The sequence below is a fragment of the Humulus lupulus genome, chromosome 5, assembly GCF_963169125.1.
Source record: "Humulus lupulus chromosome 5, drHumLupu1.1, whole genome shotgun sequence".
Taxonomy (NCBI): domain Eukaryota; kingdom Viridiplantae; phylum Streptophyta; class Magnoliopsida; order Rosales; family Cannabaceae; genus Humulus; species Humulus lupulus.
The window spans coordinates 18,549,676-18,575,458 of NC_084797.1; the positions used below are offsets into that span (position 1 = coordinate 18,549,676).

Here is a 25,783-nt window from a genome sequence, read left to right on the forward strand (position 1 = left end):
CCATTTCTGTAAACAGTGAACTCGAAGGTGCGAGGGGGTATCTAGCCTCGAAAATGCTCTGAGCTCACAAATAGCACGGTGTGACACTTGGATATATCCCTGAACCATCCCCTGCCTTCCGGACTGGTTTGAGCTCGAAATGTGTGAGTTCGAATGTGGCGGCATCGTCAATGGCTACTTGTTCTGAGCGTAGGCAAGGTTAGGCAACGAGCTCGTGATCGACTGATAGTCTCGGCAAGCTCATGATCAACTGATAGTCTCGGAGATTTGATGAATCACATATCTGAATTAATCAGTTACATGTGAACATATTTATTGTTGTACAATCCCAATGTTTAAGGGATATTATCTAATCTGTTATCCGATCCCACATTTTATGGGACGTTTCCGTGTACGTAGGAAATAAAGCATTAAATAACATTATATTATTTGATTCCCAGAATATCTTCCTGAATTATGTGGGAATGAATTCTGTAACCTTCTCTATTTCTATATGTAAGGGACCGATATACTGATTTTTGGAGAGAAAACTCTCGGCAACTATTCTCTGAAAAGTTTCCCGAAAACTCTCAAGTTCTAATAACATAGACTCGTGGATTAGGCAGATTTAACTGCTGAACCACGTAAAAACTTCATGTGTTCATCTTTATTTATTTCCTCTGATATTTTCTTGTTTAATTGCTTTCCTATTAAAGTTGACGAAAAACGGCGTCACCAATATTTATGCCAAAAATATTAAAAAAACCAAAAAATTATAAATAAAATTCGTGGATACATGTAAGAGCTCTTGTGAATAATGCAATACCTTAACAATCTAAAAAGAAAGAAAGAAAAAACCCAATAATTGGAGTAGAGATGGCCAAAACAGAAAAAAAAAAAATAGATAAAGTTATACACAAAATAAAATGAAATATATACAAATAGATGCATTGATAGACCCTATTGATGACTAAACTACCCTTTGGGGGCGGAAATCCAGAGAATACACAAAATGTGGCGGAGAGAAATTGGTTTGGGAGTTTTTTTGTTTAAGAGAAAGTGACCTCTGGTTCGGGGAAGAAGAAGCATATAAATGACTTCTACCGAGAACATGTTCTCGGTATATCAACTAAAATGAAAAAATATCGCGTAGCCTTGGCACGGTTCTGAAATGTTTCTACCGAGAACATGTTCTCGGTATAGGGTTCTCGGTAAAAGTAACATTTTTTGTAGTGGTTGTTTTTGTGTGTTTTTTTTTTTTTTTGTAGCTACAATATGGATTGCACTTTATTGTTGTGGTATTGTTTTCTTGTTGTATTTTTTTTCCTTTTGTTTTGTGGGTTGATATTTAGTGTAAATTTTATTTTAGTAATTTTGAAATATTAAAATCCTACTTTTGGAAACTTGAATTAATAAAAATGTAAAAAAAAATGAAGGGCCATAAAATGTAAAAAAATCACAACTTTTTTTTTTATGTTTATATTACGTTTATTTTACAATATAAAAATGAAGGGCCGTAAAAATATAAGATATATTACGTTTATTTTACACACCATCGGATTAATTGGATAATTATTTATTAGAAATATAAATACACCAAACCAATTATATCTTAATCTAAGTATATTAAGCAAAGTCTGCAATATATAACAGGAAGCATTCCGTTTTTATAAAAAGGGGAGAAAAATCCAAGGCCTATATATTTATACCACTATTATTTGTGCAAGCGCTGATACTTGGAACTCTGTGACTTCACATCATCATCATTATCCAACTGCACCGAGGTCTCCTGCCGTTGTTGATTGGTGGGGATATTCCGCCTGAAGAACCTATAGTTCTTCTTCACTATATTTAACAAGTCGTTGGCCATAAGAGAGAAGGCTTCAACCTTGGTGTGGGACTTGACATTGATGGTCGCAATGGGAAAATCAATGATGTGAGAGTGAGTTCTTGACCACCCCAACAGCTCTTCTCCAAAAAAATCACATTTCTTGAGGCGTCTCGTACTGCTACTTCTTGTACTACTGCTCACATTCAATGCCTCATTATTAGCACTATGATCACTACTATTATGACCACTAGCATTGTTTGTGTATGCCCAAGCTGTGCCGTGTGTGATGAAAATCATCCGATCAAGTGGGTCTCCTTCTCGGATCATGTAGCTACTCTCTGGGTAGATTACTGGCTTAAGATTCTGGCAAATTATGTCAAGTATTTCCCTCTCCATATTTTCAAGCATTGGAACCTAATAAACAATATCATATAATCAAGTTCAAAAAAGTTAGAAACATCTTAGTTTATGTAGCTATATATTGTAAGTAGTAGTAGGGTTTAACATATATTTACTTTTTGTAGCAAAGGGAAGCACAAAAGATGCTTTATACGCTTTCTATCTTCGGAAGGAAGTATAGAAAGCAGATTCTCAATATCAACTTCTCTGTTTTCCTCCAACTTGTGTTTGACTTTTTGCATAATTGAAGCCTTTTCTTCCTTTGGTAGACCATTTTTTTCAATCCAAAATTCTATTTCTTGTTCTTTCAATTTCATCTTCTCTCCTAACTCTTCTGATTTTGCAGTTGCCAACTGCAAATATGTCTATGCATGCATGCCACAAGTATAATTAATGATCAAGCAATAATGCACAAGAGTTTCCAATTATTTTATATAGATATATACCAACCTGCAAGTTTCCAATTAAATACAAAAAGAGTAGCAAGCCAATGATAGAAATAGAAATGGCAAAGCAGTTCTCCCAAATATAGGTACTTGTTTCGAGGTTTTGACCAAGCGAACTGCAACATTTGATATAATGATTTCATATTTAAAATTATTCAATGCTGTCAATTGACGATTGAGTTGTCATGAAACCAACAAAGAAAATTTATAAATTCTAACCTGAGATTTTGTAGTCCCCACCAAAAACATTTGATGAACTTTTGAGGAAAATCCACTGAGTCTAGCACTACACCAGATTCAAGGGCTTCAAGAAATATCCCAAAATCGAAGATTGTTGCATTCCCCGGATTTATTGGACAGTATTCAGTGATCAGATTGATCATATTTCTTTGTTCGAATTTGCTCATGTCATTTTTACAAATATTATTATTTTCAAACTTTTCACATAATTCTTTCTCTTCATGTTCTTTACAAGCACTTTGCCAGCATGAGGTTTGTCTTTGAAAAGAGTAAAAGTACCAAAAGCTTCCGAACACCTAAATCAAAGACAACAAACAATTCATATAAATATAATCGTTCAAAATAACTACTGTTGTTAAAAAATTTAGTAATAAAATGTGTAATTTGTTGACCAATAAAAATATAGTACATGCATAATTACTTTTAATCACAACTTGGGATGATTAAAATATTATCTTGTAGTACGTTATTATAATTATTTTAATAATTACGAATAAAAAAATGCTTAGTCGTCAAACAAACAAAAAATTGTGACTAAAAACACTAGGCGATAGGGACAAACTTATGAAAAAAAATCACCTGTATGTACCCAAATTTCATGTCTCCTCCATGTCCTACCAATTATTTTAAGACATCTCATTTATTTATAGTTAAGAAAAAAGAAAATTGTAAATAATTTATATATATATTAAATAAATAAATGAGATGTCTTAAAATAATTGGTAGGACATGAAGGGGACAGAAAATTTGGGACAACCGATTTTTTTTCTTCCAAACTTATGGATGTGCTTACATCGAATCAGAACAATAATTCGTTAATGTAAACCTCATGTACATGATTAGTTTCACGCACACCAATATTTTAAACTAGTTAAATATATGGATATCTTATAAATAATATGACAATCATGTAGTACTATAATTAAACAAAACTAAATTAATACAAGTGCTAATATATATAATTAATATATAACCAAATGGATTATGTTTGATTGAACTTACATGACTAGCAAGGATGTAGAGGAAAAAGTTTAGTCCACCCTTAACCCAAACAATTCTAGTTACTGAATCTTGGTTCTGTGCAAGTTCTTTACATGATAGGTAGATTCGAATAACCCTTGGTAAATATTGAAAGAGAAGAATAGTGTTTAGCAATTTTTTGCTAGAAGATCCCGAGGTCTCAATCACTTCATTAAAAGCTAAAATTATTACCTACAAAAAGATAATTAATTATTGTACATGAAATTATTATAAGTCTCTCCGTTAACAATTTTCATTTTGAATAATTATAAATGTAAACAGATACATGTTTCTTAGAATAATATATATATATATATATATGTATGTATACCTGAGGAACTGGGAGAATGGCCAGAAAGTCAACGAAGATGAGAGACCAAGAGATATTCTTTGCTACTGCCGAAACACTCGTAACTATCTGATCTTTTTTTAGTGACTCGTAGGTTTTAGCTACGATACAAATAATATCTATGATATAAATAATATCCGTTAATGATCTTAAAATTAGAGCTGAATTTCTCAACTTCTGGTCATTCTTAATGCAATAGTTTTCTTTGTCTATTACGGGGATATAGAAGAACAAAGGGTCTAATGTAACAGCAATAACACAAACCAAAAGAAATATCTTATTCCACATTGGAAGAAGACAGCTCTTTTGCATGAGAATTTCCTTTATTTTGGTCCACCCTTTCTTCTTCTTCTTCTTCTGATCTATTCCATTGTTCATCCTCATGGTTGCACCAATCGTTTCCTGTATGCTCCAGTCTGGTTCTGCCATGCTGGGCAAAAAAAAAAAAAACCATTAACAAATTGAACACTACAATCCTTGATGATATAACTGTTAATATTGATTATTACTGAACTATTGATATATATTGCAAAGTAATGCAAAAGTAAATCTTGAAGAATGATAATCATCTTTTCATATGGTCGAAGAGTGAAAAAAACTCACCACATATCTATTTTGGCTTCCTTCTTGTCTTCCATATAGCATTGACTTCTATTCCTGCCCTAATAAATGTGGAGAAATACCAGGCCAAGCACATCATAAATTTTGTACTCTTAATTCTTTTAATCTTTTTTAAAAACTGTGTCGATAAAAATATATAACAATAAATTCCTTTTATACATGTAAACTTACATGCATATACTTAACCGATTATACAAGAAAAAAAAATTGTAGTAGTATTATGCAAAGTAATGAAAACCTGGACTGGAGATGTGTGTTGTGTTCTTCTTTAGCAAGGTTAGTTGGAGGAATAGATATCTGAGTTCCAAGATTATAAGAACAGAAAGTTGGAATTTTATTGCGAATTATGACCAAGTATGTGTTATATAAGTAAATATTTTCTAACCAAAAACGCATCAAATTCTAATTTAATAGACGTAAGACTTGGCAGTGGTCTTTTTTTAATTTTTGTGTACCACGAATGACGAAATATATAAGAGGCTACATCATCTTTAATAACCATGAAGTTTCGTGGTAAAAAGTTGCTAATTAGATATATATATATATATATCAATTTACATATAAAAATGGTTAAAATATGTAGTAGGTAATATAGTTTCGTAGGACATGAAGAGAATATAGCATATATTAAAAATAAACTCCAAACTAAATACAAGCCATATACAATAAATTAAAAAAATGTATTTATGTATAATTAGAACACAATTTTTATTTTATTACTATTTAGTATTGTGTATCCTTTTAACAAATAATAATAATAAAACTCAGTACTTAATCCATTTACTAAAAATTTAGAACTAAATTATTTAAGAGTACAAATTTGAATTTTCTTAAGAAAATAAATAAATAATTAAAAATATATAAATTTTTGATGCAAACTTAAATATAAATTGATAAAAAAAATTAATTAAGAAACAATAAATTTAATTTTGTATAATATGACTAGTGAGAGAATTTATTCATATAATTTTAAAAGATAAAAAAAATTATACTTATATGTAATGCCCCGGAATCCCTAATATGTTTTAATGGCTGGATTAGTAGGCCGGGAGGGCCATAACTGTTTAATTATGTTATTAAATGAATTTATGCATGTCTATGAGAATTATATTACAATATGATGTTAAATGCATGCATGTGGGTCCACTTTTGTTTACAGGGGTGTTTTGGTAATTTGGCCCGTTGAGGGCATAATTGTATATTTGTTTGCATGCCAATGATATATATTGTGAGGCCACATTATAATGTGGATGGGTTCAAGTATTTCGGCATGAGGCGATCTTTAATTATAATTTATCGGTTTGGTCATAACAGGTTTAAGCTCGGGGCTCGGGGTGAGTCTCGGGGTGTTTTTAATGATTAGAGCGTTACCGGGAATTATAGGGTAACGGGATATGAATTATTGGTGTTGAGATTATTGAGATTAGCGGGAATTGGGAATCGTTAATTATGATTAACGAGATAGGTGGAAAGTACCAATTCTGCCCTTGGGAAGGCTTTAGAAACTTTTAATGACTTAGGGGCATTTAGGTCATTTGGGTTTGGATTTATATGACCTTTAGATGGATGTAGAAGAAAACAGAGCAAAACAGGGTTTTACTTCTCCTTCCCGTACATCATTCTCCTCCATTTCCCCTTTGGAGTTTTTGAGCTCAAAGTGAGGTTTCAAGCTAGGAAATCAAGTGGCTGGGTTTGTAGACTTGGTTCAGCCATTGAAGGAAGTTTAATCTCGAATTTGAGGTGAGTTTCAGCCATAATTTTTTGGTTTTACTCTGTTTTAACTTTGAGTTTTTAGCTTGTAACTCTCTTGATGGATAGTTGAATTGATGGAAGTTTGATTGAAGTTTAACTTGGGTTTTGATGAGAGTTTGATATAGATGTTGTTTAGGGGTTAAATTGGGTGTTTGGATGAGGTTTAGAACTTGTTTGAAGGGTTGGTTCCAAGGGAAAACGCAGGGGAAGACGAGCTGGTGCGTGCTGTTTTTTTGGCTAATTTGGGTAATGAGCCGCGGCATGGGTGTGGTGCACCGCAGCCTATGGTGTTTGACAGGGGGAGGCCACGGCCCTTAGTGGCTTTTTGGCCAGAATTGTGTTTTTAGCTTGGGGATTCAAGCCTTAGGCCTCGGGGTCGAACCTATTACCCGGTTGAGTAGTGTTTGATGTATTGGGGGCTAGGTTTTGGTTTGGGAACCCTTTGTTATCATTTTCATTGATGAATCCTATATTTTGGTTATGACCAGGTGACCGTTAAGGAATTAAAAGATTGATCGTTCTCAGGGGTCGTTCTTATTATAACTTTCACTCGAACTAGAGGTAAGAAAACAGTGTATGAATACAGTTGCACCTTGTATATGTATATGACATGCGTGGTTTTTTATTGAAGCATGTTAGTTGATATATGTGGACATGGATTGCATGTTAAATGCTAGTGAATGTTGATTACTTGTTTATGGCACTGACTAGTCAGGGATACTGACCTAAAGGTCTGAAACGGCATAAGCACTCTAAATGCAGGGCCGAATGAAGATTAGATCTAATCGATATCAACATTGAATGGCTCTATGGAATTAAAGCTGGACCGACCCTCAGGTCGATGAACTTATAAGCGCTTGGCTAGTCTAAGACTAGTACTCAGAGCCAGGGCATATGGCCCCGGTGACTGTTGTCACATGGCTAGGGAACGATGTTCCAAGGTTATGACTCTGTGGTCATAAGGAAGGTTATGTTGGTGACCATTCACCATACACCTATCCTGGTCAAACTTATGAAAGGATAACTTATCAGTTAAGCCCTGGTGACCCTATCGTCGCATGGCTAAAGGGAGCTGTACCCACTTTTCTGATTTTGCTACTGTCACCTATCTGTTTTGGACTGATAGTCCTGGATGATTATTATGATCATTGTTGATATTATATCATGCATTATTGTGTTTTCTTGCTGGGCATTGGCTCATGGGTGCTATGTGGTGCAGGTAAAGGGAAAGAGAAGCTCACCCAACCTTGAGTGGATTAGGCGGTGTTGTGTATATATTTGGCCGCTTGACCACCACGGTCAGGGAGTCCTCAGAGGGACTAGGGGTTTACCCTATTTTTGCCGCTTAGGTCGGCAGGAATTGTAAATCTGAAACAATAACGACCATTTTGTATTGTAAACAACTTGTAAATGTTTTTAATGGCTCATGAGCAGTTTATATACTTAATGAAATATATCATTTCCTTTTTACTAGTTTTACTCCTTAACCTGATAATAACACTTAGATCACGTTTTTAACCAAAGGACTCGGGTAGCGAGTCAAATTTTCAGTTCGCTGTTCACCGTAATTGTTCAGGGGTAGCCAGGGCATTACAATATATATATATATATTGGACAATTCTTCTATAGGGGCTTCACTTTAAGCTCTACCGGTAGGACTCTTAGTGTTTCTCGTCCCATGAACAATTTTCGGCGCGAATATTTTTTTTTATGACCGTGTATATTGTAGCTATTTAGAGCATTCTGCAAACTTTTAGAAAATTCCGAATAATTTACAGTACCGAAAACTAGGTTCAAACATGTTATTTTCCACACGCATAAAAAAAAATTAGTCACGCGTGCAACAACATGTTTGAACCTAGTTTTCGGTACTGTAAACTATTCGGAATTTTCTGAAAATTTGGAGGATGCTCTAAATAGCTACAATATACACGGTCATAAAAAAAAATCGTGCTGAAATCTGTTCACGGATTGAGAACACTGAGAGTCTTACCGGTATAGCTTAAAATGAAGCCCCTATAGGAGAATTCCCATATATATATAAATATATATATATATATCTTGGTAACTATTATTCTATTTACCAACTATTAATAAGTAACTATTATTATAATAATAAGTATCAACTATTTTTATATTTAATCTTTTAATATATTTTATTTTTATTTTAGCACAACATTACATATACTTCATATAAAATAGGGAATTTACTCATTTGGTACCCTATGTTTTTGCAAAGTATCATTTTAGTACCATCTGTTTTCAATAATGCTCATATGGTACCCTGTATTTTAAAATTATACATATTTGATACCCTCGACTCAAATTTGATAGATAAAATTTTGTCAATATGATCAAACTGTCATCAGTTATATGTAATTAAGTAATTAGATTTAAATTTGGAATTTACATAACTCACAGCAATTTGATTAAATTGGTAAACTTTTATTAATTAAATTTGAGTTTAGGGTACCAAATATGTACGATTTTAAAATACAGGGTACCATATGAGCATTATTGAAAATAGAGAGTACCAAAATGATACTTTGCAAAAACACAGGGTATCAAATGGTTACCTACCCTATAAAATATAAGATATTTGTAAGTTGATGATATATTTTATAATATTAATAATTAAAATAAAAAATTATAAATTGGTATTGGAAAATATATAAATTAATAGTTATAGAAAATATTTGAAATAAATAAAAAATGTTTGAAAATATAATATTTAAATGACATAGAAAAAAAATAGAGAAACTAATGTATAGTATAATGTAAAACTGAGAGGTAAAATATAAAAATGTGTGTTTTAAAATGTATTTTAAAAGATGGAGTAGAGCACCTATTGAGATTGCTCTTAGGAGTGCTCTTACTAACGCGATGAGCTGGACAATCGGGTATTGTCCCATGTATTTGGGCAAAACATTGACTTTTTTTTATCCATCCTCCAAAATATTTCCTATTTAGTGGGAATATTTTAGTGGGTTAATATATAGTCTGATAGATTACTTCCTTTTTCTTCTTTATATATACATAAAACAAGTTGTTTTTATTAATTTATTTTTAATTATGAGTATTAAATATTTCTAGTAGTGCATCCTCCAAAATATTTCCTATTTAGTGGGAATATTTTAGTGGGTTAATATATAGTCTGATAGATTACTTCCTTTTTCTTCTTTGTATACATATATATATATATATATATATAAACAAGTTGTTTTTATTAATTTATTTTTAATTATGAGTATTAAATATTATTTTTTATTTGATAAAATTAAAATATTATTTTAAATATATATTATTTCTTTTAATTTTATAATGCACCAAACACAATACAGTACTAAGATAATTCAATCTAATTTTGACTAGTAATCTAATTCTGAATGCCAAACTAGCCCATAAGTCTAGAGTATTTCAACACACGACCCCATAACATGGCATATCTCCATTAGTCTAATGGTGATTCAGTATCATATCTTACATATTTTAATTTAATTTAATTTAAGTTAAGTTAATTAAAATATGTAAATTTCAATATATATTTACTTGCACGAGTAATAATATATGTCACATCCTAAATTCTTGTAAAACCTAGGGTAGTCTAGGGTGTGGTTTAAGATTTCTCATAAGTGTAGCTTTGCTAAATCATCAATTATGTTAAAATTAACCAGTAGCCTTAAGTTGACTCTCATAATATATCACAAAGATTACTGATAGTGGCACAAGAAATATAATAATTTATTAGAAGGAACAATATTTGACTTTCAAAATTGAAGATAAATATCAATCCCACCATGAGCCAAAGGAATAAATACATATGGAACGAGGTCATCACAGAAAATATAAAATATCTCAGAGCCACTTGCCCTATATATATATATCTGTTTACGATCTATATGACATATGTGAAATATGACATGTGACATGTGACATGTGACATATGACTGTACTTTCTTCTAAATACATCTATAGCTATTAAAATTTGAACCTTAAGCGCTAGCTTGAAATTTGAAAACTTATTCATTACTACGTCTCTTCTATATAAAAAGTGCGAAGATAACATAAACGGGTTGTTTTGATAATTGTAACGAATTCTAAATATTTAATGAAATATATATTTAAAATTAATTAAAAATAAATATTTATTAATTATATTAATATAAATTTAAATGTTATAAATTATCATTATTATAATAATATATAGGATAGGTAATTATTTGGTACTCTATGTTTTTACAAAATATTATCTTGGTACCTTATGTTTACAAATAATGCTCATTTGGTACTATGCATTTTAAAATCGTACATATTTGGTACCATGTATTTGAAAATTGTACATATTTGGTATCCTAAACTCAAATTTAATTAATAATTTTTTACCAATTTAATCAAATTACTCTCAATCATGCGAGCTACATATTATATATAACTGCTGACAGTTTGGTCATATTGAAAATTTTTTATCAATTAGGATAACAAATATCTATATTTTCAAAATACGGGATACCATATGAGCATTATTGAAAACAGAGAGTACCAGAACGATACTTTGCAAAAACAAAGGGTACCAAATAAGTAAATTCCCTAATATATATAGAGAAATTTACATCCTTATAATTTTTTATAATTTAATTACAAAAATCACCTACAAAATTTTATTTACAAAAATACCTTGCCACGTCATCAAAAAATATCGTATTGTAAAAGTAATATACCCGAATTTGAAACTTTCCCAAAATCCCGGTTTCTCCATTTTTCTGGTTTTAAAAAAGTAACATTTTGGTTACTTAAAATATTAATAAGTTACCAATTAGTTACTATTTTTATGAAATTTTTTATTTTTATAGCATAATATTTTATATACATTTTGGTTACCTCCAATACTTATTTTTTGAAATTTTTTTTATCTTAAGACACTGATTAGTAATTTTAAAATTATTATGGTGTCTTATTACTTAAGATACTTTTACGTTGTCGATTAGTCATTTTGTAGAAACTAATGAGTTACAATAAAATATAACGAATCATTATATAGCTTATTATTAAAAGTTACTTTTAGTATACTATAAAACATTTTTTTTATATTCTATTTAAAAGTTACCAAAAAATATCATAAAGAATCTATTTTAAAAAAGTTACTTGGAAGATTTTTAAATAAATTTAAGTTGTTTAGAATACAATATAGTATCTTTAAAATGTAAAATAAGAATACAAATTTTAGTATATTAAATTTTGATCAAGTTCAAAATTTATTTACTTTTTGGTCAACACAATATAAAAAATAAACTAATATGTTTATTCTGGTTATCTTCTCCGGCGACGGCCAAAAAACATATGTTTCCCACATACCAAAATGATCACCTTAAAGAGTATATCGCGATGGTACCATTTTTTAGCCCAACCGACTAGCAGTGTAACCGGAAAAAGATTTTTGAAATTAAGGATATGAGAGAATATAAGAAATTAATAATAATAAAAAAAAGTATAGTGGAAAGAGAGAGAGAGAGAGAGAGAGAGGCCCCGTACCATGAAAAAAAGGAAATAAAAAAAATTGAAAAAAACGGTATAAAAAACCATGAAAAAAGTTACTAATTGATAGCTTATTAACATTTTAAGTAACAAAAACGTAACTTTTTTAAACTTGGAAAAATAGAAAAACTGGGATTTCAGAAAATTTTCAAATTTAAATATATTACCTTTAGAATCCAGTAATTTTTTATGATGCGGTAATGTTTTTTTGTAATTAAAATTTTGTAGGTGATTTTTGTAATTATTTTATATTATAGGTATATAATTGTAAAGATCTCTAATATATATAATACAAGATTATATATTTAATCATTACTATGATAATAATATATAATCCTAATTTTTTTTACTAATTATATTAGTATGAATTCAAATATTATAAAATATAATTATAATAATATTTAGTATAAGATGAGATATTTAATACTTATATTAATATAAATTTAAATACAATAAAATATCATTATAATAATATATAATAAATAATCTTAATTTTTAATAAAAAAATTATAATTTTTGCTTAAAAGGTTATCATATTATATATATATATATATTTTAAAAAAATCATGAACAATGTTTTGCTTTAATTTTCCATTCAATGTGTATATATCATTCTTTTATATATAATATTTTTATATGACAATAATATAAATTTAATAAAAATAATTAATAAATTATATAAATAAAACTAAGCAAGCGTGCATTGTATGTTGCTTGTATCTAGCATAAATATATATATATATATATATATAAATACTAGATAGAAGGAGCGTGCAATCTATGTTTGCTTAGTTTTAAAATTGTAAACATTATCTATAATTTTAATAAAATTGTGTTGACGCCGTTTTTCGTCAACTTAGAGAAGAAGAGCAATTAAACAAAATATACCAGAGGAAACAAAAAATATGGACACGGTTTTTTACGTGGTTAAGCAGTTAAAATCTGTCTAGTCCACGAGTCTGTGTTATTAACTTCTTAGAATTCTTTGATAGCTTTCTGAGAGCAATTGTACAGAGTTTTTCCAATATCAATTTCTCCGTCCTTTACAAATGAATGGTCCCACTCTATTTATAGAGGAGTTTACTGAATCTTTTCCCACAGATTTCGGGGAGTCATTTTACAAATCAATTAAAATAATGCCATTAAATACACTTGTTACTACGTACGCAGTAATATCCCATAATATTTGGAATTTAATAACAACTTACATAAGATCCCTTAAACATAGGGATTTTACAACAATAAACATGTTCACACACAGCTTGTGAGCTTGGATGCTAGATTCACACGCCTTCAAGACCATTTACATATTGCGAGCTCGCCACCTTGGTTCACCTATGTTCTCAACAAGTGATATTGACTAGACCATCCTCTTCGAGCTTACAATACTCGAGCTCGAATCGTCTTGTCTGAGGGCAGGAAATAAATCAAGAAATTTACACAAGTGTTGAACCATTTCCACTACGAGTTGCGAGCCTAATTTATAACCTCGGAACATCTTCGAGACTACGTAGTTCATGAGCATACCAATCCGGATGTTGTCACAATTATTGCTCAGCGAGAATCTCTAACTTGCTGATCACATGACGACTGTGCTAGTCTCGAGCTTACTCCTTACGAGCCTGAGTTTCGAGATCAAACCCATTCTCGAAATCGGGGTGTAACATTTTTCCCCCTCAAAAGTATTGGTTCAAATCCTATGAGTAGGAAACTTTTAAACTACCTATTTCGAAAACTGAGCCACCCACTACACTCGAATGTGGACACACGTCAGTCGCATATTGCTTAATCAAAGTACTCGAGTACTTTTTCACCACACCCATGTCTATTCGCATGCCAGCTTTTTCCGCCATTACAACGTTTGCACCCAACCGTTTGATCAGATACCGAATCCAGCCAATGGCCTAGATTAGCTCAACCCTTGACCTCCTCTTGGTATGCACATATATATAGTCTCATCTTCTCTTCTTCTTCACTTTTACCTTCATGTTTTGAGTTTCAGAGAGAAAAAACCAAAGCTTAATTTTTTTTCATCTTTGCATGTTCTCCAAGACGAAGAGACAAAACACCCCTGGCATTTTCGACTCCGTGAGAGCTTTCTTGCAACCGCTCCTATAGTCGTCGATCTTACTATACCCACAAGCTTCTCTGTGTAAGTTTCTTGTTCTTGATTCCCGTATTTTTATTTCTTCATGCATTTTGTGTTTTTCATTCCCGTATGCATGTATGCTATAGTTGGTAGTTTTAGCAATATTGCTTAACACAAACTTTCGATTCAAAATCCTTGACAACATAGTCCTAAAACCCATATTTAGTGTAAAAAATTCAAACATGGGGTGTTTTCAGACTACGGGTAATGTATCGTGTAGGCCAAGAAATGGGGTCCTGAATTAGGGTTTTTAATTGCACAAATCCCAAAATTATCACATTTTTTGGTAATTGTCAAGTTTTCCCCTGAAAATCCAAGATTCTTAAAATGAACCCACATTTTCCCACTCTCGAGTCAAATACACGCTCGAAGCCCGAACTTTACAATAGTTCAGGGTTCTTCCTCGAATTCGACCTGTCCTTTCAAGACCTCGGTCTCGATCCAGCTTCCTTCGTGATCTCGAGCCTTTGAGCTTGAATCACAAAGACTATACTCTAATTTCTTATATGCCTGGCACTCACCCTTTTCTTTCTTGATAGATGTCACATAACTCTGAGAATCGGTGGGGGTGAGTGCTCGCAATCTCTTATTCTCCATCAACTCCCAGTCCAGAATCTCCCTTTACCCGAAACCAGCGACTGATACGTGAGCACCGCGTGAGGTGCGAACAAGAGGATATCCGAGCCCATTTTTGATGTCAGATTAATGAGGTCGAGGAAAGAAAAAGGAAGAAACTTCAGGTCGCAATTTATCCAGATCCAGACCCTGAACTCAGACTTATCCCTCTTGATCCCAAACTCAAAGTCACCGTTGCTTTCGAGCCTGGTGTGCTTGCTTTCTCACTGATGGAAGACTCTTCAAACTGCCCTTCTACCTTGCAAGTTGCTACCATTCCTACCTCCAGGGAGAAATTCTTCGAGGCCGAGCATTATTGGAGTTGCCACGCCCTGAAGCTCTCCAGCACGCTGATGTGTCGACCTGCAACTCCGAATGAGCAGAGCTGCTAAGCCCCGGGTGACGGCAGACCCGATAGCAAGATTAAGCTCGCAGCCTAGAGTTGCGAGCATATGAAGGCAAGGGCCCTACTGCCCCTGAAATCCTTTTTTAAGGATTTTCTGGACTTTTTTGGGCTCGCCCCATTCCAACTCCAGACCAACTCTTATAGGGTTCTCTCTGCCCTCAGGTCATTATATCATGAGTTGAAGTGGGAAGGACTCTCAACAAAAGAGATTCTCCATCTCTTTTGTTTGAAAAGAAACCTCTCTCGAGCACGGGGAGGAGATGGCTTCTACTACTTGTCAAGCTATCCAAAGGAGAAGAAGATCTTCGAGGATATTCTGAACCATCCTCCAAACTTCAAGCTGGCCTTCTTCTGGACGGACGACCTTGCTCCTTCAAAATTCTATTCGTTCCAACGAATTCGTAAGTACACATACTCATTTATTTCTCGCTCGATTAATGATTAGGCTCGAACTAATGACACGTATCCATTTCTTCAGTCAATTATCACCATCCCACACCCTCAGACTCAATGGTGGAGCACAAGAAGGCTCTGCTCCAGCTGCCGTATGGTAGGTACCACCTATCCTATCTCCTTGATGAAGAAAAACTTCGAGCCTGTGGCCTCTTGGAGCGAGATCAATCGACAGACAATGTAGCTTATCACAAGTACCTGAAGTGGGACCATGTGCCTCTTCGCACTGAGAAGCTTCCTCCAAGCCTGATACCCTGATCCTATTCCCGAACTCCAGGGATAATTTTCATGTTTGGTCTTGGGTAGATGAGAGGGTTCATAGGTTCGATAGTTGGTTAGGAAAATTCCAAACTATGTATAGTTTAAACGAAGTTTGGGATGGGGTCGCAGTACAATATGGGACAAATGATTATAGAGACCTTTTGAGGCTATCCTCTACATATAGGGAAGGGACTCCCCCAACATCCTCTGAAGATAGGGGGATTACTTGGTCACCGAGCACAAGCTCAAGGGAGAATATGAGTTAGGTTTTTTTTTACTTTAGCCTTGTTTCTTTTTGTAGTTTAAGCTCGTTAACTAATGTGTAAATTGTGCATGTGCAGGCCACATGGAGTCCGATCTCAATAACGTGCTCAGCCATCGCTTAGGAGCTAAACAGAGCAAGCTTCTGAGGGCGTCGCAGAGAGCGGAACGCCCTTCTAAGATCCCAAAAAGCACCGAGGCGACTCTTCCAGCCTCGGACTCCCAAGACCAGAGCCAAGATGCTGCCGCAGACCCCAAGGTCAAGGTATCTGCCGAGGTCTCTCTCCCCTCGCCTCTTGCCTCGGGAACGCTTGTTGTTGATTTCGACCCATTCCCTTAAGTATGTGATCGACAATGTCGCGGGGACACACGGAGCCACTCTGGGCTCTGATGAACTATCCCAAGTTGGCCAAAGTTTCAGCAATCTTAGCGCCCCTCAATGGAAATTCCTAACCTCCTGCTGAGACACCAACACCCTTTATGACAAGGGTAGCAAGCTCATCTTTTTTGTAATTCATTTTATTCTGTCATGTTGCCTGTTCGAGTTTATTCTGTATGTATTCTAACCCATTTTGTTTATGTACAAGCCCTTGCTGTGTTTGCTCAGCTTAACTACAAGCTTAACAACGAAGTCCACTCGAGCATGTCCTATGCTTAGGAGTCGAAGAACCTCCAGATTAAGCTTGCAGACGATCTTAAGGCCACCAAGTCTAAGCTTGAGTCAAAGCTAGAGGCTAAAGATTCGTAGATTAAGGAGAGGGACTTTAGAATCAAGGAGCTTGAAGAGCTAAATGCCAAGCTCGAGGAGGAGAAGAAGGCCACCTTTGATATAAACGAAGGTGAGAAGGCTCGCCTTCTTGAGGAATTCAAACAGAAGAAAGATCATGCCGTTGATATGGCCATGTACCGCATCTGGGCTAACAATGCTGATCTCAATACCAGCTTTCTGCACACTCTTGAAGATGAGTTCCTTGAGAGGTGGCAGGCTCGGCCAGACGAGGAGGAGGCAGAAAAGGTGGCGGAGAAGCCCGATGCTGCCGTGGGGGATGCACCTGTTTCCTAGAAGCGAGGTCTTGGGTTGCGTCCCATTAATATTTTGCTAACTTTTTTTTGTCTTATTTAAGCCCTTGGGGCAAAGACAATTTATAGCTCGCTTTAGGGCTATTTAATGTTTATTCAAACAGTAATTTTAATCCTTATGTATATGATTTTCTTTGCTCGAAAACCTTTGTACACTTGATTTTTACATTCATCTTTTACTTTAATACTTTTGCTTTACATTTCTGGGTCAAAATATTTCAAGCATGCTATATTAAATGTTTTCTTTTATGTTTGTTTATTCGTACAAACACTTATGTTGGATTTAAGCTCAAGTTTCAATGCATTCATGCACAGTTTACTTGATGTATCCATGTCCGATCTCGTTATTTGTCAAGGTCGGACCTTACTTTTACCAAGTACTCGAAAGTACTTATATGACATGTAAGATAGGTAGTTTAGTTAAATCTTGCTTTTCTAGTCACTTTTCCTCTTCCTCGAGTGGCTCCCCAAGGTTGTGAGGTCGAAACTATCTTTTTTGCAAAGTATTCCAGCTTCGAACTCGACTTAACTCGAAGTAGGTTTATTTTTTACTCCAACTTTCAGTCGATTTATCTTAGCTGGTTTGTTCCAAACTTATTTAGCTCATGTCGGGTTTGTAATCCATACACTTGTAACTTTGGTAATCTGGTTATGTCCAGATCATATTTAGCTCGCGTATCTGGTCCCATCCAGACACTTATAATTTTGATAATCTGGTTATGTCCAGATCATCTTAGCTCAAATATTTGGTTATATCCAGAAACTTATAATTTTGATAATTTGGTTATGTCCGGATCATCTTAGCTCGCGCATCTGGTTATATCTAGACACTTATAATTTTGATAATCTAGTTATGTCCAGATCATCTTAGCTCGCGCATCTGGTTATATCCAGACAGCTTCAGCTCGCGTATACAATTATAACTTCTGTGTCGGGTTAATGTTCCAGACATTTTTGTTAGTTTACATGTATACAACATTTTTATGTCGGGTTAACGATCTAGACATTTTTATTCTATGTTATTTATTTTTTCAAACTTATGGTATTATTGTATACCACTGATGCCCCCTTAATATCCTATGAGTGTGACCATAGGTTATTGAATTAAGAGAGTTTGCAAAAAAAGAAAAATTTCAACATTTAGAAAAGAAAATAACTTTTGAGCAAAGCTTAACATTTTAATAATAAAAAATCTGAAAAATAAACAAGCTTGGTTACAATAAAACATCATTCTTACATTACTCATAGTAGGGTCAGATGTTCGCCATTCCAAGCTCGCGATACCGATTCTCCGTACAATCTCGCCAATTTATACACCCGAGGTCGAATAATAGACTCGATCTGGTAAGGTCCTTCCCAGATAGGTTCGAGTACTCCAGCAGATGGGTCCCTTGTAGCTTGGAATACACATCTTAATACCAAGTCTCCCAATCTAAATTTTCTTTCTCGAACCTTTTTATTGAAGTATCGTGTAGCTCGTTGCTGATATGTGACATTTTTCAGTTGAGCTTCATCTTGTCTTTCTTTAATAAGGTCTAGACTTTCTTTGAGTTGGGATTGGTTCGAGGCCTGATCCTAGGCTTGGCTCCGAATTGTAGGTATTTCGACTTCAATTGGAAACATGGACTCACATCCATATGCTAAGGAGAAGGGAGTATGTCCTGTTGAAGTTTGAGCTGTGGTTCGATAAGCCCACAAAACTTGGGGTAACTCCTTGGGCCACTTTCCTTTAGCCTCCTCCAACCTTTTCTTTATGGAGCTTTTAAGGGTCTTGTTGACTGCTTCGACCTGGCTTTTTGATTGGGGATGGGCGACAGAGGAGAATCTTTTTATTATCCTATTCTTTTCGCATAAATGGGTAAACAAGTCACTGTCGAACTAGGTACCATTGTCCGACACTATCTTTCTGGGCATTCTGTATCGGCAGATGATGTTTTTTACCACAAAGTCTAAAACTTTATTCGAGGTGGTTGTTGCCAGGGGTTTGGCCTTGTTCCATTTTGTTAAATAATCGAGCGCGACCACAACATACTTCACTCCACCTTTGCATGTTGGTAGTGAGCCTATAAGATCGATTCCCCATACCGCAAATGGCCATGGGGAGGTCAGCATGGTTAGCTCGGTAGGTGGAGCTTATGGAATTGAAGCAAATCGCTGGCACTTATCACATCTCTTGACATACTCGAATGCATCTGCCTTGACTGTGGGCCAGAAATATCCTTGTCTTATCACCTTTTTGGACAGACTATGCCCCTCAGTGTGATCTCCTCAAAATCCTTCATGAATTTCTTCCAGAATTTTCTTTGCCTCGGGTGGAGTTACACATCAGAGTAGTGGCATAGAATGCCCTCTTCGATACAACCTTCCTTCCACAATAGTGTATCTCGGGATCTGATACATCAATTTTCGAGCCTCGTTCCGTGCTGATGGGAGAATGTCGGTTTTGAGGTAATCGACTATTGGGGTCATCCAAGTAGGTTGAGAATCGATCATGCATACATCTTCTTTCTCAAGCTCGCTAATACTTAGGGTCGATAGAAACTGGACTGGGACCACGTTCGGTGTATCGGCCTCGCTAGTCATAGCGAGCCTGGCCAATGCGTCTATTTTGAATTGTGTTGTTGGGGAACTTGCTCTATAGTGTAGAACTCAAACTGTCCGAATGCATCCTTGGATTTATCTAAATATGCAGCCATTTTTATGCCACGAGCCTGATATTCCCCTAAAATTTGGTTGACCACCAGCTGTGAATCACTATAGCAGTGTATAGCCTTTGCTTTGAGTTCCTTGGCTATTCGAAGTCCTACTAATAATGCTTCGTATTCAGCTTCATTATTAGACGCTTTGAAGTTGAACCTTAAAGCGAAATGAAATCGACTTCTCACTGGAGTGATCAGTATGATACCTGCCCCTGTTCCACTTTCGTTGGAGGATCTGTCAACATAAAGTTTCCACAGCTCACGGGCTGGGGTTATAACTTCGTCGTTAGACACTCCAGTACATTCTACGATGAAATTTGCTAGGGCTTGTCCCTTTATGGTCATTCTCGGGTGATATGTGATCTCGAACTGTCCGAGTTCGACCGCCCACTTTAACAATCTTCAAGAAGCTTCTAGTTTAGATACAACTTGTTGCAGTGGTTGATCAGTTAACACATGAATAGGGTGTGCTTGGAATTAAGTTCGGAGCTTTCGAGATGAGTGGATCAGGTTGAGAGATAGTTTTTCCATCAAAGGGTATCTCAATTCTGCCCCCAGTATCCTTTTGTTGACATAGTACACTAGTTTTTGTACCTTCTTGTCTTCTCGGACGAGCACGACACTAATGGCATGCTCAATGGTAGCGAGGTACAAGTACAAGATCTCTCCTGTGATAGGCTTCGATAAGATCGGTGGTTCGGCGAGATTTTTTTTTAGGTCCTGGAATGCAAGCTTGCATTCCTATGACCACTCTAACTTTTTGCCCCCTCTCAAAAGGCTGAAGAAAACAATGGTCTATAGATTTGAAACAAACCTACTTAGTGCCGCCATTCATCCAGTTAGACTCTAGACATCCTTATGCTTTCGAGGTGAGGGCATATAAATTAATGCCTTGATCTTGTCAGGATTAACCTCTATTCCTCGCGCATTCACTATGAACCCCAGAAAGTTTCCCGAAGATACTTTGAAAGAGAATTTTTGTGGGTTGAGTTTCATGTTATATTTTCGTAGTACAGTGAAGCATTTCGCGAGATCATCCACATGGTTATTATTATGTTTGGACTTGAATAGCATTTCATCAACATAAACTTCCATGTTGTTACCTATCTGCTTGGAGAACATTCTGTTCACCAGTCTTTGGTACATTGCTCCAGCGTTTTTTAGCCTGAAAGGCATGACATTGTAGCAGTATAGCCCTTTATCAGTTACAAAGCTCGTATGCTCTTGGTACGGTGCGTGCATGGCGATCTAGTTATATCCAGAATAAGCATCCATGAACGACATGATGCCATGACTGGCAGTGGCATCAACGAGCTGATCAATCTGAGGTAAGGGGAAACAATCTTTAGGTCATGCCTTGTTAAGGTCGGAGTAGTCGATACAGGTTCTCCATGTGTCATTGGGCTTCAGAACCAACATTGGATTGGCTATCTAATTAGGATAGAAGGCGTCTCATATGAATCAATTTTCCTTTAACCTATCGATTACTTCCTTGAGGGCCTTCTTTCTATCATCGTCCAGGAGTAATCGCTTTTGCTGCTACGGGGGGAGCTTTTGTCGATGTTAAGTGCATGACTCATGAAATTTGGACTGATTCCCACCATGTTCGAGTGTGACCATGCAAATACATCCTGGTTTTCTTTTAAGAAGCGGGTTAATTACTATTTCGCTTCTTCAGAAAGATTCTTACCCACCTTTACTATCTTTATGGGGTCTTCGAGCTTGACCTTTTTGAGCTCTTCTAGAGGTTCGAGGTCAGCCCTTTCTTCTATTCTGGGGTTGATCTCTTCATCTATCTCGAAGACCATCCCATCCTTGATCTAAATAATTACAAGTGACTGTGCACTTGTTTGCTTCTTTCCCCTAACTAAGATGCTATAACATTCCCTCCTCACAAGCTGGTCCCACTTTCAGCGTCCTGATGCCACCAGAATTCGGGAACTTGATGGCCAGGTGCCTAACGGATGACACTGCCCCCAGCCCAACTAGGGAGGGTCTCCCGAGCAGTACATTGTAGGCCGATGGGAGGTCCACCACGACAAACTCCATCATCTTGGTTACAGAGACTGGATATTCTCCCAAAGATAAGGGGAGTTCAATGGATCTCATACAGGCAATCTCTTCTCCTGAAAAACCGTGAAATGTGGTTGCACATGCTTTTAGATCGTGAAGCGTGAGTCCCATCTTTTCTAGAGTGGCTTTATAGAGGATATTCACCGAGCTCCCGTTATCAATCAGGACTCAACGTACCCTTTTGTTCGCGAGTTGGAGGGTTATGACCAGGGGGTCGTTATGGGGAAACTGGATGTGTGACGCGTCCTCTTCAGTAAAGGTTATGGGTTGAGTCTCAACCCTTTGTTGTTTCGGAGCTCGTGGTTTGAGTTCGTAGGGAGAACCGTCGCCTGTCTTGAGCTCATTACATATCTCTTTTGGGCATTCCTATTTGAACCTATGATATGAGGTCCCCCTGAGATGGTTATTACATCTTCTCCATCAATCGGAGGGGGTCGCTCATTCTCCCGAGCTCAGGAGTTACTATTTTGGGCAGGTGGTGTAGCTGCTGCCCTTTGGCTTGTGAAAGCTTGATTGGGATTTTGGTTTCTGATGTACTGTCCGAAATAACCCCACGAGATCAAACCTTCGATCTCATCTTTCAACTGTCGACACTCATCGGTTGTATGTCCGATATCTTGGTGAAATCTACAGTATTTATTTGAATCTCTCTTTGGTTTTTGGTTCCTCATGGTGTTAGGTCGTTTGAATGGGACTTGATTTTCATTAGCCTGGTAGATATTCTCCTGAGACTCGTTGAGCTTGGTATACACCTTGTATATGAAGAAATATCTGTCCTCTTTCTTCTACTTCCCTCCATCTGCCTCTGGTTATTCCCTTCGTTTTTCTTCCTTTTAGAAGGGTTATCCCCAGGGGGTGTCGAAGTTGAGGGGTCTGCCAAGGTCGAGGTAGAGTTCATGTTTTTCGTTGTAGTTACGGGCTGAGAGGTCATGTTCAGCACTGACCTTGCCTCTTCTACATTGACAAACCTCTGGGCCCTTCGATTGAACTCGGTTAAAGACCTGATAAGTTTCCTTTGTAAGTCTTCCAAGAGGGGACTTTCCGACATTACGCCTTCTCTAACTGCCATCAAGTGACCACTATCATCAACATCTCGAGCTCGGGCCACTTCTAAGTTAAACCTCGTGAGGTAACTTTTTAGCGACTCATTTTGTTGTTGTCGGATGTTGGTTAAGGCTGAGGTCTCAGGTCTAATGCCAACCTTAGCCTTCGATTTTTTTTTAAAGTCCCTGGACAATTGATCCCAAGATGCAATTGAATGCCTTTTGAACTTCTCAAACCAGTTTTTTACTGGTCCTGTAAGTGTGGTTAGGAACAACATACACCTGTGCTCGTAACCCACATTGTTGGCTCGCAAATAATAGTGCTGAGCGTGCTCAAATGACTATAGGGATTTGAGTTTCCGTCAAATGGCGGGACATGAGGTATCTTGAATCCCTAAGGGAATGGCGTGTTGGAGATATGTGGGGCAAAAGGCTCGAGCTCTTCATCGGATTCTTTAGCCTTGTCCCTATTACGCTCGTTCTGTAAGAGCCTGAATGCCCTCTCTAGTTGTTCAATCATTTCTTGGACTAAATCCACTAGGAGTCTAGCCTGGACCTGAGGGGGCTGGTTATCATTAATAAAAACTTCAGCTCTATATCTTGGTACAGGGTTATACACTGGCTATTTACGGGCATTTAGATGGTCTTGCAGATCTGGGTTCAGGGGATTGTCTCGGCCCTGATTGTGCTTTATGTGTTCACGCAGACCAGGGTGATTCCCTCAATTCCCCGCATGCCTCGGTTCCGCATTATAAATTCTCATGGACCTAGTGTAATCCGAGCTTTCACTTACATAGCTCGCAGCTTGGTGATTACGAGGTGGGTCCCCTGCTAGCCTCCTTGTCCTGGCAGTTTGTGATATTGACATTTGGCTTCCCATAGGCTGAGGAGCCCTGCAATCTCAGGTAGCTTCTCTTTCATTCCCCTGTCCATGCCTAGCCCATCGATTTCCATCTTGATGTGCAGTTCATGGAACCTCTTGGAGTGGTGAGGAGTGCCTTATTGGCGATGGTGGGTGTCTTATGGGTGATGGTGGCTGTCTCCCATTGCTGGGCCTGGATGGTCTCGAATTTTCCCGGTCAGGCCCCAGGTTGTTTTGCGCAGCATCGGGATTCAAGTTCCAAGTCACTGAGGTGGCTTGGTTATTTCCCGTTCCTGTTTGTGCTTATGCAGTCGGGTTGGTAGTACCCTCAGCCTGGTTACTGCTCTGGGGCCTTGGTTGAACTGGCTGGGATGCTGGTGGCGACACCTGTTCTGCCCTCCCGGCGGTCGTGCTCCAACGAGGACGTCCCCCAGGCCTCCAAGGAGGTGCCTGGATGCCAGCAGCCTGTCTGGCTAACTCTTTGTTGCGCTTTGTTGCTTCTGCTAACTATTTGCGCAGTTGGCGATTATCAAGTTCCACAATTGGAACATATCTTTCAGGATTGTAATACATATCCTCGTCAGGCCTGGGAGCAGGCAACCCTCGAGAGTTGGATGAATCGCTCATTTCTTCAGGATCTAGATCCACCATGGGCTGCTTTCCAAGCCGTCGTGGGTAATCTTCAGCATGAGGAATCTGCTCCTCAGGTATATTAGGCATTGGTTGCTCACCCGTACTTGGGTTACTCGCAGCGGCCATTGATGATTTAAGAGGCTTTCTGACTAAACAAGCTCACGTCTTGTTTAATAGCTCTCAACGAGAGCACCAAAATGTTGACGTCGTTTTTCGTCAACTTAGAGAAAAAGAACAATTAAACAAAATATACCAGAGGAAACAAATAATATGGACACGGTTTTTTACGTGGTTCAACAGTTAAAATCTGCCTAGTCCACGAGTCTGTGTTATTAACTTCTTATAATTCTCTGATAGCTTTTTGGAAGCAATTGTATAGAGTTTTTCCAATATCAATTTCTCTGTCCTTTACAAATGAATGGTCCCACTCTATTTATAGAGGGGTTTACCGAATCTCTTCCCACAGATTTCGAGGAGTCATTCTACAAATCAATTAAAATAATGCTATTAAATGCATTAGTTACTACGTACGCGGTAATATCCCATGATATTTGGAATTTAATAACAAATTACATCAGATTCCTTAAACATAGGGATTTTACAACAATAAACATGTTCACACACAGCTTGCGAGCTTGGACGCTAGATTCACATGCCTTCAAGACCATTTACTGTAATGCCCTGGATAACCAAGACCATTACACTGTGTGTTTGAAATAGTGCAAGACTTGCAACCAAGTCATTTGATTAAAAATGTGAATCTAACGGTACAAACAAGTTAGGTTTAAAAGATTTTGGTTATAAACGAATAATTTTCATTAAAATACACGTTTGGTACATGGGATCCCAAATCAAGGTTTAAATAACGTAATTATAGAATTTCCAAAGCTTATAAATAACCAAGCCACTCTAATGGCAAAATACACATTTTAGGTTCTCGTTCCTGTACAATTCCTTGACTGTGGCGGCCGAGCAGCTGACAATGTACACCTCGCCCCGAGAGTTCTCCAATCCATGGTCAACTTGCCTTACCCTTTCCCTTACCTGCACCACGTAGCACCCATGAGCCAATGCCCAAC

At 36.5% G+C, this 25,783-nt stretch overlaps 1 protein-coding gene across 1 annotated transcript; it reads right to left on the minus strand.

Annotated features, from left to right (window-relative positions):
• Positions 1-1,693: 1,693 nt before the first annotated feature.
• LOC133778910 (cyclic nucleotide-gated ion channel 1-like) lies at positions 1,694-3,062 on the minus strand. Its single transcript, XM_062218922.1, has 4 exons — positions 2,875-3,062; positions 2,660-2,771; positions 2,326-2,574; positions 1,694-2,224 (listed from the first exon to the last, which is right to left on the minus strand). Exons 1-4 carry the CDS (start codon positions 3,060-3,062, stop codon positions 1,694-1,696), a joined length of 1,080 nt encoding a protein of 359 aa, XP_062074906.1.
• Positions 3,063-25,783: the final 22,721 nt, after the last annotated feature.